This window comes from Saccopteryx leptura, chromosome 10 (genome assembly GCF_036850995.1).
Source record: "Saccopteryx leptura isolate mSacLep1 chromosome 10, mSacLep1_pri_phased_curated, whole genome shotgun sequence".
NCBI classification, from domain to species: domain Eukaryota; kingdom Metazoa; phylum Chordata; class Mammalia; order Chiroptera; family Emballonuridae; genus Saccopteryx; species Saccopteryx leptura.
Window position 1 is genome coordinate 34,033,068 of NC_089512.1, and position 12,471 is coordinate 34,045,538.

The window sequence follows — 12,471 nt, forward strand, 5'->3', positions numbered from 1 at the left end:
ATTTCTTATGTCTGCCCACAGAGTCACTTAATGTTGCGCACTGAAGATCATGTATTCTGACCCAGACTGGATGGGGGCAATTTACATTTCCCTTACTCCTTTCAAGCTCTAAAATGTTTTATTTTATTTTTTGTATTTTTCTGAAGCTGGAAATGGGGAGAGACAGTCAGACAGACTCCTGCATGCGCCCAACTGGGATCCACCCGGCACGCCTACCAGGGGCAATGCTCTGCCCACCAGGGGGCGATGCTCTGCCCCTCTGGGGCGTCGCTCTGCCACGACCAGAGCCACTCTAGCGCCTGGGGCAGAGGCCAAGGAGCCATCCCCAGCGCCCGGGCCATCTTTGCTCCAATGGAGCCTTGGCTGCGGGAGGGGAAGAGAGAGACAGAGAAGAAGGAGGGGGGGGGGGTGGAGAAGCAAATGGGCGCTTCTCCTATGTGCCCTGGCCGGGAATCGAACCCAGGTCCCCCGCATGCCAGGCCGAAGCTCTACCGCTGAGCCAACCGGCCAGGGTACAATGTTTTATTTTGTAAAAAATTGTTGGCCCTGACCAGTTAGCTCAGTGGTAGAGCGTTGGCCCAGCATGTAGATGACCGGGTTTGATTCCTGGTCAGGGCACACAGGGGAAGTGCCCATCTGCTTCTCCACGCCTCCCCCCTCGCTTTTCTCTCTCTCTCTTCCCCTCCTGCAGCCCTGGCTCGATTAGAACAAATTGGCCCCATGCACTGAGGATGGCTCTATGGCCTCCACCTCAGGCGCTAAAAAATGGTTCCAGCTGCAATGGAGCAAGGACCCCAGATGGGCAGAGCATCGCCCTCTAGTGGGCTTGCCAGGTGGATCCCGGTCGGGCGCATGCAGGAGTCTGTCTCCGCCTCCCCTCCTCTCACTACATAAAAAAAATTGTTAAATGTGAACAATGAAAAGAAAAAAAGAGAAAAAGAAAAGGAAATTCTAAGATTTCTTTGAGAGCATGACCCAGAGACAAAATTAATTCTCTTACCTGTTTTGATAAGGTGTATGGTGAAGGAATCTTTGAAAAAGTAAAGCTGCATGCTGAATACACCTAGATTAAAAAAAATATTGTACCAATAAAGTTTATAAAAATAAAAATATATTGGAAAACTAAACAATTAGTTCACACATATAAAGGTCAACACTCTGTAGGCAGCTTGGGATCAAGTTGGGTTTAATGAAGCTAGGGATCTGGTCTTTGTTTTCTCTGGAACTAACTGTGTGTGACAAGACGAATCACAATTTCTGGAAGCCTTGGCTTCTGCACCTGAACAGTGAGGGTGTGAAGGCGGCTCCCCAATGTCCCTTTCATCACTAAAATATCTATTTAACTTGAACTTCTTTACTGACATATGGCAAACAAATCCTTGTGGAAAAAAATTACAATGACCTTCCTAACTCATCGCAGCGATGTTTACAGGCAATCAACAGTTCCCTTTCACCGAGTTCAGAGTTTTCTTTTATAAGTCAACAAAAGTATTATATAGACTAAAGGGATCTTTATTGCTTGCTCTTCGAATTTATTAGCCCAATATACCACATTACTTCAGGACTAAACTATAACTCTGAAAACAAAAATGCTCATTAAAAATATTATTTAAAATAAAAAATTACTTTTCAAAAGCACTTGTTGCAGGAAACATTCTAATAATTTAACATTGAATTGTTATAGAGATAAACACATACACATAAAATACATAGACAAGAATTTTCAGAAATAAACTTTTTCTGTAGATAATCTCATTGCAAAGCAGAGCACATTTTATACTTTATATTATTGTTTTGTCATTATATGTTGGTTTACTTACCCGAACTGTGTAATGGATTGTATTCTGTTTTTCATACTGAGAAACCACTAATGTAAAAGTATGGGTCCCAGGTGTGGTCAGCTTTATCTTAGTCAAATAATGAGGGCTGTTAATTCGAATCCCATCAATGTATGGGGGAGGGTCAGCTGCAAATAAACCAGTAGGTTTACAGATAAGGAGACTTTAGTTTTTAAATTTATTTAGTTTTATGGCTGATGGTAGAAGAAAATAAATAAATTGAAATCCCCTTAACAGATTCTATCTTTAAATATGATGTTACTAAATAATTACAATTTCAATTAAAACCTTTCCATTAAAAGTGTTTTAACTTGTAAAATGAAAGTTTCTAATAAGCAAAGCAATCTTTTAGAATACATTCAATGCAACATAGGACAATCCCCGCGATGTGCCCTGTTACTCTTTTTCTCCGGTAGATTGTCAAGTCAGGATTAGCACTTTTTTTTTTTTCTTTTGAGGAAATTTTTAAAAAGATATGAAAATGTAATGAAAAAATACATCAATAGTCCCACTACTCAGATTTTCTTCTGTTGCTATATTATTAGCTTATCAAAGTCCCTTTTAGCCATCACCCTTAGTCTAAAACCCATTCCATTCTGATGGATTTGATGGACATCTTTTCAGACTTTAATGCACACACACATCCCTAAAAAAAAAAATGAATGGATAAATGTTATTTTTGTGAGCATATATCTACAAAAGAATTGTGTATGTCTTGTTTTGTATATTTTGCTTTTCACTCAACATGTTTTTGAAATCTATGTTGTTCTACATAGATATGGTTTATTCCTTTTGGAATTGCCTATACACTATTCTGTTGTATAAATATAACACATTTTATTTATACCCCCATCTAGTTATCCCATTTGAATATTCAGGTTATTTCCAATACTTTGCTATTGCAAATAGTGTTGCCTAATAAATACTTTTGTTAGTCTCATCAATCAAAGTTGATATAATAAAATCATTTCAGGCATGTGAGTTACCATGTAATTTTAGATCAGTATTATATCACTTGGTTTACTTAGGAACATTATTTATAATGTAATTTATCAGAAATACTGAACATTTTAGAATCTCAAACAGGTAATGAGTCTCTAATGTTCAGAGGAGTGTAATTTAGTGTGGAGAGAAAAAGAATGGGCATGTCTGTGATCTGGGACAAGGTTTTTAACCTTTCTATGTTTCAGTTTACTCTTCTGTCAAATGGGGAACAATAAGACCTGTTCTATTTAATCTCAGAGTGCTATAATGAAAATAAAACTACAAACCAGAAAGTATCCTGCGAAGGCAAGAATCACTATGTATTAAAGAGGAAGCATTTTTTTTAAAAAGGATCCAAATAAAAAGGGTAACATATTTGAAATTCAGAAGTTATGTAACATCTTAATGCTAGCAATATATTCACAACATTTGTGCTTTTTTTTGGTTGTATAATGACCAACATGTGAAAATGGAATATTTGGTTGAGCCTGACCAGGTGGTGGCGCAGTGGATAGAATATTGGCCTTGGACACAGAAGACCCAGGTTCAAAACCTCGAGGTCGCTGGCTTGAGTGCGAGCTCAGCAGCTTGAGAAGGCTTCAGTGTTAGATCATAGACATGACCTCATGGCACTGGCTTGGGCCCAAAGGTCAGTGGCTTGAGCAAGGGGTCACTGGCTTGGCTGGAGTCCCCCTGGTCAAAGCCCACATGAGAAAGCAATGAACTAGGGTGCTACAACATAAGAGTTGATGCTTCTAATCTCTCTCTCTCTAAAAAATTTTTTTGTTGATTTAACCAGACATTTATCGGTGGCTCCACCAACTTTCATGCCATTCCAGAATCTAGGGACACTGACTGCTAATATCAGTGCTGGTCCTCAACACATAATGGGAAAGAATGCCATGTTTTCCTATGACTAAGCAAAACAACAAAACCACTTTTGATCCCCTCCCAACAGTGCCCATTTCTTTGCACAGCCTTCTTGAAAGAACTGTCAATAACTGCTTCCTTACTTCACAAACCACCCCGCTGGGTTCCTAGCCTACTTCTCCTCCAATTGTTTCTGTCAAGATCAACAATGACTGCTGGATGCTAACTAAGTCCAATAGTCTCTAACCTAATCTTACTTGCCCTCTAAAATAGCAACTGATGCAGCTGTCTACTCTTTCTCTTGGGTTATATGAAAAGTTACTATTTCATCAGGTACTCTGTTCAAATTCTTTTGTGGTAAGTTTTCCTCTGCTTAACCTTAGGATGTCAGAGTTCAAGGGTCAGGTCCTGGGCATTCATTTCTATCCCTACAACTCTCTCTTTAGATGATTTATGCAGTGCTGTCTTCAAATACTATCTATAGGACTGTTACTCCTCAATCTGCACCTACAGTCTTAACCTTATCCCAGAACTCTACTCAAAAATCCAACTGCCGACTCAGCACGTTCAGACAAACAGAAAATCGAGTTTCACAAATTTAACAAAACCAAAAAATAACCTCTGGCTTTATTCCACAACCAATCTGATCCCTATCCACCTTACTAACACTTATCCACTTCAGTAAATGTTTCTATCATCTAAGCCAAAAAACTCATCTTTGATGACTGCACCCCCTACCATCAACTCAACAAGTTCCAACAACCCCACTGTTATTACTAGCACTTCCTGTTCCCTTTCTCTGTAATGCTTTTTCCATTGCTTTGCATAATTGATTTAATTTTGTCATTCAGAGTTCTTCTTGACCCTTCCCAAAGACGCCTTCTATGGCCCAGCCAAAGCAAGAAACCAGTCACTAACACATGACCCTATTTATTTCTTCACACGAATGTGAGTAGGGAAAAAGGACTTGTGTGGGCAGAGGGCAGGGAGGAGAGAAACTGTTGGCAGGAGAGCCTGTGAAGAGGGGCAACAAGGGCATCCTGTGTTCAGGAGGAGCTACCACCTCGCTGGGGTACTGTGAAACTGTGAAAAGGGGGTGGAAGATAAAGGGGGACAGGACGGGTAAGGACAGAATTACACACCATGGTAAACAGCTGGGATTTTACCCCAAGAATCCATGGAAAACCATAGAATTTTTGATCAGAGAAAAAGATATGACTTAAGTTTTAGAAATAAAACTCTCACAGCAATGTGAACTCCCAAACTGCTGAGGACTCTATTAAAAACAAATCAAAACAATATAAAACACAAGTAGCATCAATACCACCCATCTGTCTGAGTAGTTTCTAATAGTCTATCTGCATAATTATTTCCTCATGTTATTTATATAAAAGCTTTCATTTTCTACTTAATCATATAAATACAATTTTAATGTTTGTTTGCCTATTAAACATACCTGGGTAATACACTTTTTTCCCATCAGTCTTGTATACAACCATTGTGATAAATTCTCGATTATTTGCAAAATCATCCTAAAAGCACAAAGAATCCAATGTGGTTAAAATGGACTCAAGCTGCTTTAAGCAGAAAAACAAGAATAATTTTAATTTTAAGAGCATTTATTTTAGCTACTTAGTGCTATTAAAAACATTGCTTTTCTGGATTAAACTGTCACTTCAATAGATTGACCATACTGTATTAAAAAAGAACTCTGAAGCTACTAAAATTATGGTTGCCTTTTACAGAATCAGGCCTAATGATTCAAAACTTCCAACTCCCCCTTTAACATATTTTAATGTTAATATTCTTAAGACCTAAAGCATGTATAATCAATATGAAAACCCTTACTAAAAGCATAAACTCCTACATGCTTTTTTTCAGAAATGATTTTTGAATAAAACTAAATATCACAAACTATAAATTCTCTTAGAGAAAAATATTCATTTATTTAAGAAAATACCATTTCCAAGCCACCTGTATAACACAGGCTGTTGATGTGTGCATCTTGTTCACAATGGTCTAATTACATTTAAAAGAATTTCTATATGGAATATCATAAGAAGAGTATCAGTACCTTGTCTGTTATGTGCCTACTAAGCAAAACCCAAACAGCAGCACCCCCTTGTGGGCACTGCACCTCCAATTTGTACTGGGGATTGTTGGCCAGGCTATAGGCATCTTTCACAGGCCCCTGCTTAGCATCCCAAGTACTAAAAGACAAAGTCAACAAAAAAGAAATTAAATTTCTCACAGAGCTAAAATATACTAACATTTTAAAAAGGGTTGTGTTTCAGATATAATTATCAGGTCTTCTTGTTTTTACAATTTTTGGCAGGACCAAAAAGCATATAAAGAAAATAACTATTATATGAATCTGTGGGAAGACAAAAAAGAGAATACCAGTCTTCCTACATTAATCATTTCATTTTAAATGAAAAAAGTGAAGACTACTATAAAGCATATTCTGAAATGTGCAAAAAAGTTACCTGTGAATACATGTTGATTCTTTAAAAAGACCTGGATTCCAACTCAAGTAAATCACATCATAATAATGGCAGAGATCATCCCATGAAATCCAAAATATTCCTAAAAATGAGATATCTTTATTAATCTAAAAAATATCTTAATGATAAATGACTCATGCCAGTTAAACACATTTGACATTGTTACACATGTTATTTATTGAAAGATCAAACAGTATTAAAATTACAAATAGATAGGCCCTGGCCGGTTGGCTCAGCGGTAGAGCGTTGGCCTGGCATGTGGAAGTCCCGGGTTCGATTCCCAGCCAGGGCACATAGGAGAAGCGCCCATCTGCTTCTCCACCGCTCCCTCCTTCCTCTCTGTCTCTCTCTTCCCCTCCCGCAGCCAAGGCTCCATTGGAACAAAGATGGCCCAGGCGCTGGGGATGGCTCCTTGGCCTCTGCCCCAGGCGCTAGAGTGGCTCTGGTTGCGACAGAGCGACGCCCCGCCCCGGAGGAGCAGAGCATAGCCCCCTGGTGGGCAGAGCGTTGCCCCTGGTGGGCGTGCCGGGTGGATCCCAGTCGGGCGCATGCGGGAGTCTGTCTGACTGTCTCTCCCCGTTTCTAGCTTCAGAAAAAAAAAAAAAAAATTACAAATAGATATATTTACCATTGTCTATTTTTTGAGCTGTTCGAGGATCAAAGTTTAAATATTTTTGCAACTCTGGGGTCCAGTTTTTTATATCATTTTCACTATATCTTCCTTTCCAACGTAAATGACTCCAAGGATTTTTCAACTGGATAAATCGCAGACCCTATTAAAAAAAAGAAAACAGTAGATAACAGTTATATAACATAAACAGATTTTACCATATTTTTATTAATCATATCATTCTCTAAGAAAGTATGCATTTTGAATACTTAAGCGATTCTTTTCTCTCCATATCCACTTCAAATTAATATTCTTTAACACTTTCACCATCTCACAAACCTGATCAAAAACTAAGTGGCTATCTATCCCTACAGCTGTGCTGTTTGTTCATATGGTAGTCCTTAACCACATGTGGATATTTTAAATCAATCAGTTCCTTAGTCACACAAGCCACATTTTAAGTGTTCAAGGACCATGAGTAGCTAATAGCTAGTGCAGTGCATAGCACAGATGGAGAACCTTTCTATCTCCACAGGAAGTCCTCCTGGGCCGTGTGCTGCCTTAGGGCATCAGTTACTTCCTTTTCAGAGTCTCTTCTATACTGGTCCCACTGTTTTCAGGGCCCACATTTCTTCGGCTCTAGGATACTCTTTCCTCTCATGATCCAGTCAATAATTCTTATTCAATTTCACCTCTAAAGGCATTTGTTCATGTTGTTTCCCTTTCCCGGAGGCCCTCTCTGATCCCTTCTAACTACCCTTCCTTTCAGATACTCTTTAGCTGCTTTCTCCATTGATTGCCTCTGTGAAGACTGAAGCAATGAAGGAAAGAGAGAACTTTGGAGTAAGAATGAAACGGGACGAAGTTCCAGCTCTACTATATTTATCAGCTTTACGGGTCCTGCTTTGGTCATTTACCCTCTTTAACACTTGTTTCCTCATATGGAGTAAAAGGAAGATAATGTCCCCTCTAAGACTGTTGCGAAGATTAAATGAAATAATCTATGCAAAATAGATGGTATTTAATTTCCTTCTTTTAATAACCACCTCTCCTTTAAACTTTATAGTGCTACCAATTTTTATTACATTAACTTAAAACAAATAATATCCTATTTTATATTATTTCCTACTGGTGCAAGTGCCAGAGTCTTGTCTTTGCGATGAGATGGTAAACTCCTTGAAATAGTAACATGATTATCTTTTTCCTAGGTCTCTCCTGACTTTACAGAGCAAAGTGTTAAGGTTATGGTAAGTGCTCAATAAATACTAGGTGTGTCTACAGAATTGTAACACTGATTCAGAAAAACAAGAGCTTGTAAATCCAAAAGAATACCTGTCTTATTTTATGCAGTTAACTTAGGAAATCAGATTCTCTTTCTTCCTCTCCTCACAAGGGCAGGCCCTCTCATGCACCCCAGCCGGGATCCACCCTGCACGCCCTGTCTGTCTGGGGCGATGCTCAAATCAACCAAGCCATCCTTGTGACACTGGTAGTTCCCAGCAGGCTGGAGTGCTACAGATGGTCATTTTTCATGTGTGTCCTGACCGAGGACTGATCCTGGGACTTCCACACGCCAGGCCAACGCTCTATCCACTGATCCAACCAACTAGGGCCATACTATTAGTTTTCAACTAAAAAGGCTGTTATTTAATATTCTTTACTGGCAATCAGCAATTTTAAATGCTTTAGTCAAACCACAGGTGTCTGTTTTTCTCATAAATATGTTATTTGTCTAGTTCCTTTGATCATTCAGAACAAATAGTCTTATTATTCAAAGTAAATGATATAATCACAGCAATTTTCCTCAAACTCAAGCTTTCACACTGCTGGTTTCATTATCTAAATTTAAAACTTTTGCTACTACCTCAATATTGGTCACCAATTTATACCTACCTTCAAAGAATGTTCTAGCAATAATATATAAACAGTACTAAATATTTATAATAGTGACTTTTATTCCCAATGTTTTGATTGTTTATCACAAACTACATTCTAAAACAAACACAAACCTCTCAGCTTATTCAATTCACATAAATTTTTATATTTTTTGCTTTAAGTAGTCAATTTTTCTGCCACTTTTAAAGGAAGACATAATTCTTCATAGTCTTGCTGGAGGTACCACAAAGACTAGCTGATTTAGAAAGCCTTGAGACTGTAAATTTTTAAATGTTGCAGCACATCCCTGCTGCCTTCTTAATTCATGTAAGTCCGTGTGTCAATGTGTCATGTAAGAAAACAGTCTAATTAATATATAGGGGTACACTGTTATTACTAACTGATCATTAATTCTTCCTATAAATTTAAGCAGGAGACATATAAAAGACACTGCTAGTTAAACTTCCAAAGTGACTAGAGAGCTTAGGTATCCCATCATTAGAAAAAAAAAGAGCCCTTCCTTAATCTTTAAATATTCTAGCCCACAGAACAGATCCATTTTATTTCAGTTAAAAACAATCAATAACCTGAGAAGTAATGAAGTCAATCATCCCAACACCTGAGCACAGATACGGCCTGACAGCATACACAGGCCACTAGGAAGTGAAACACTTGTAAACCCACTGATGTTTCTTATTCATAGGTATCTAACTTTTTGTGTCCTTTCACAAGTACTTACCAAAGGTCTACTATGATCTAGACCAGGGGTAGTCAACCTTTTTATACCTACCACCCACTTTTGTATCTCTGTTAGTAGTAAAATTTTCTAACCACTCACCAGTTCCACAGTAATGGTGATTTATAAAGTAGGAAAGTAACTTTACTTTATAAAATTTATAAAGCAGAGTTACAGCAAGGTAAAGCATATAATAATAATTACTTACCAAGTACTTTATGTTGGCTTTTCGCTAAGTTTGGCAGAATAAATCTTTATAAAACAACTTACTATAGTTAAATCTATCTTTTTATTTATACTTTGGTTGCTCTGCTACCGCCCACCATGAAAGCTGGAATGCCCACTAGTGGGCGGTAGGGACCAGGTTGACTACCACTTATCTAGAGTCTAGCACTGTGACAGACCCCAACACCAACATGCTGCCCAGAACCGTGAGGATGTGTTCTGGCCTCAACTCTGCTACTTTTATGGACAAGAGAAGGAGGCACACAGCATTTGTTCTGTCATCAGTACCTATGCTGTCACTGCCATTACATTTCCTGTCATCTTATTTCATAATTCCCAACTATCAATAGATCAAGCTGTTTAATGTAATAGGTGGAATAATTTCAAAACTTCGCCTAAACTTTGATTTGTCAGTTTTCAAAAGTCTAATATATCATTTGGGATCCTTGTAATGTCTTATTAACAAGAAAAACAAGAGAAAAAATTTAAGGTAAAACCTTGAACTCTCTGATATCCAGAACAGCATATGCGTGTGTGGGAACCAGACCCCACTTTTCTCCTTCAGCTTCGGTCATCATTCCAGTCGATGCAGTGATGAGGACATCCCCTTTGTGAAACCTGGAATCACCCCAAAAGACAAAGAATAAAAAGAAAACACATTTATAATCTCAGTTCACACCATCTTTCCTTTAGTCTAATGTGGTTCATATGAAAATTAAAAAAAAAATTGAAATCGTTTTTAAAATAAGCTATTCCCATCATACCAGAAAGATCTTTAACAAGAATTACTACGGCCCTGGCCTGTTGGCTCAGTGGTAGAGCGTCGGCCTGGCGTGCAGAAGTCCCAGGTTCAATTCCCGGCCAGGGCACACAGGAGAAGCGCCCATCTGCTTCTCCACCTCTCCCCCTCTCCTTCCTCTCTGTCTCTCTCTTCCCCTCCCGCAGCCGAGGCTCCATTGGCGCAAAGATGGCCCGGGCGCTGGGGATGGCTCCTTGGCCTCTGCCCCAGGCGCTAGAGTGGCTCTGGTCTCGGCAGAGCGACACCCCGGAGGGGCAGAGCATCGTCCCCTGGTGGGCAGAGCGTCGCCCCCTGGTGGGCGTGCCGGGTGGATCCCGGTCGGGCGCATGCAGGAGTCTGACTGTCTCTCCCCATTTCCAGCTTCACAAAAATACAAAAAAAAAAAAAAGAATTACTACTTCACCGCGTATCAGATAAATGAGCACATCCTCCACCCCACTCAGTTTTAGACAACTTAATTCTCAGGTAGAAACCTATCAATGAGGAAGCAAAAGCTTTAAAAAAAAAAAAAAAGCAAATGCTAAATTTTCAAATGATTAACAAATAAAAGATGAAGATATAAAATGCTAATTCACTTCCCCAAAAGTGCTATTATTATATTTATCAAATATTTGAGTTTTCTAGTTTCATTCATGAATGTGTTATTATTGTAGAGTTTTCCAGCCCCTAAGTTAACAATACTTTCTGAAGTAAAGGGGGCTGTTTCCATCCACTGCCCTACTGTCTGTGAAACAGACTAAGAACAACAGCTACTCCCCACCTGTATGTGAATTATCCATGTTAAGGTTTAAGTTACCTTCCTCTTTATGTTCTCTGACTTCTCTTTTCCCACCTTTCCTCAAATTGGTAAGTACTAAGGAAATACAAAAGAATTCTCCCCTATTAGGTATTCCAGATTCAAATGTTTCAGATTAGCTACAATTTGGATTAACTGTATACTCATCAGTAAGGATAACTGAGGACTGGCTGACTGTAGCAAGTACATAAAGGGAAGCCTTTTAAAAACACAATTTCCTTACTAACTAAAAATGACAGCACTGTAAGAGCTATTCTAAATAGGGCATGACATGTCAACATCTCTTAAAGAGAGAGAGAGAGAGAGAGAGAGAGAGAGAGAGAGAGAGAGAGAAAGAAATGATTACCTTTGATAAAGCATTCGGAAAGAATTATCCTTACTGAAAGTTTGGCTGTCCGAATGCATAGCAATCCTTTCTGGTATCCATCCCGTCAGTGCATGGAGATCAATATTCTGCAACATAAACACAGTTCAGGACTGTCACCGTTTTCCCCAAGCTCTAACTACACCCCAGGGTAGCTGTTAAACCTCACTGATCAGATAGGATAATGTTGATAGAAATAAACAAGGTAGTAAGTTGTTTTCTAGCAGTAATAACTTTTTCTTCTTTTTAGTAATAAATTTTTTATTTAACTCAAATTCCTACCTGAATTTAAGCACAAGCCTATCTTTTTAAAAAAATCTTTGCTGTTTTTCCTGAATGAAATGAGAACTCAAAACGTAACAGAAATAACGACTTTAACAACAACAATCAATCGCCATTTAGTGAGTTCTTAAAGTAGTATGCTTACTTTTCTAATGTTTATACATTCTCATTCTCCCTCTAAACCGCACTGAGTAAATTAACAGGCAATAGATTAGAGAGCTAAACTAAGACTATTGGAAGGATAGAGCAATTGTGCATGTAGGTGTGGAAGACATTTTAATGTCCTATTGTATTTACCTATGACTTATGTGTTCTTTGACTAGCACTGTAAGAACCAGAAGATTCTATACAGCAGTTCCTTGAATAATGTCATTCTGTTATAATGTTGATGAGATATCTTAGGAACTTAACTCTTGTTTATATCTATTAGACCAGTGGCCCCCAACCTTTTTTGGGCCACGGACCGGTTTAATGTCAGAAAATATTTTCACGGACCGGACTTCAGGGTGGGACGGATAAATGCACAAAATAAAATTATGTGACCAGCGTAAAAACTGTGGTATTTTCAAATATAATTGTCCAACTTAG

At 38.5% G+C, this 12,471-nt stretch overlaps 1 protein-coding gene across 2 annotated transcripts in view; it reads right to left on the reverse strand.

The window, feature by feature from the left end:
* Window positions 1-12,471, reverse strand: part of CAPN7 (calpain 7) — a 36,874-nt gene that overhangs the window by 3,249 nt on the left and 21,154 nt on the right. Inside the window, exons 11-18 of one of the 2 annotated variants that reach the window (XM_066351836.1) lie at window positions 11,584-11,690; window positions 10,140-10,260; window positions 6,825-6,969; window positions 6,179-6,278; window positions 5,767-5,902; window positions 5,149-5,224; window positions 1,821-1,966; window positions 1,001-1,063 (exon numbers count right to left, since the gene is read on the reverse strand). In XM_066351836.1, coding sequence (XP_066207933.1) covers window positions 1,001-1,063; window positions 1,821-1,966; window positions 5,149-5,224; window positions 5,767-5,902; window positions 6,179-6,278; window positions 6,825-6,969; window positions 10,140-10,260; window positions 11,584-11,690 — 894 coding nt within the window. The remainder of the gene's footprint in view (window positions 1-1,000; window positions 1,064-1,820; window positions 1,967-5,148; window positions 5,225-5,766; window positions 5,903-6,178; window positions 6,279-6,824; window positions 6,970-10,139; window positions 10,261-11,583; window positions 11,691-12,471) is intronic. The other variant, XM_066351837.1, reaches the window with a different exon arrangement.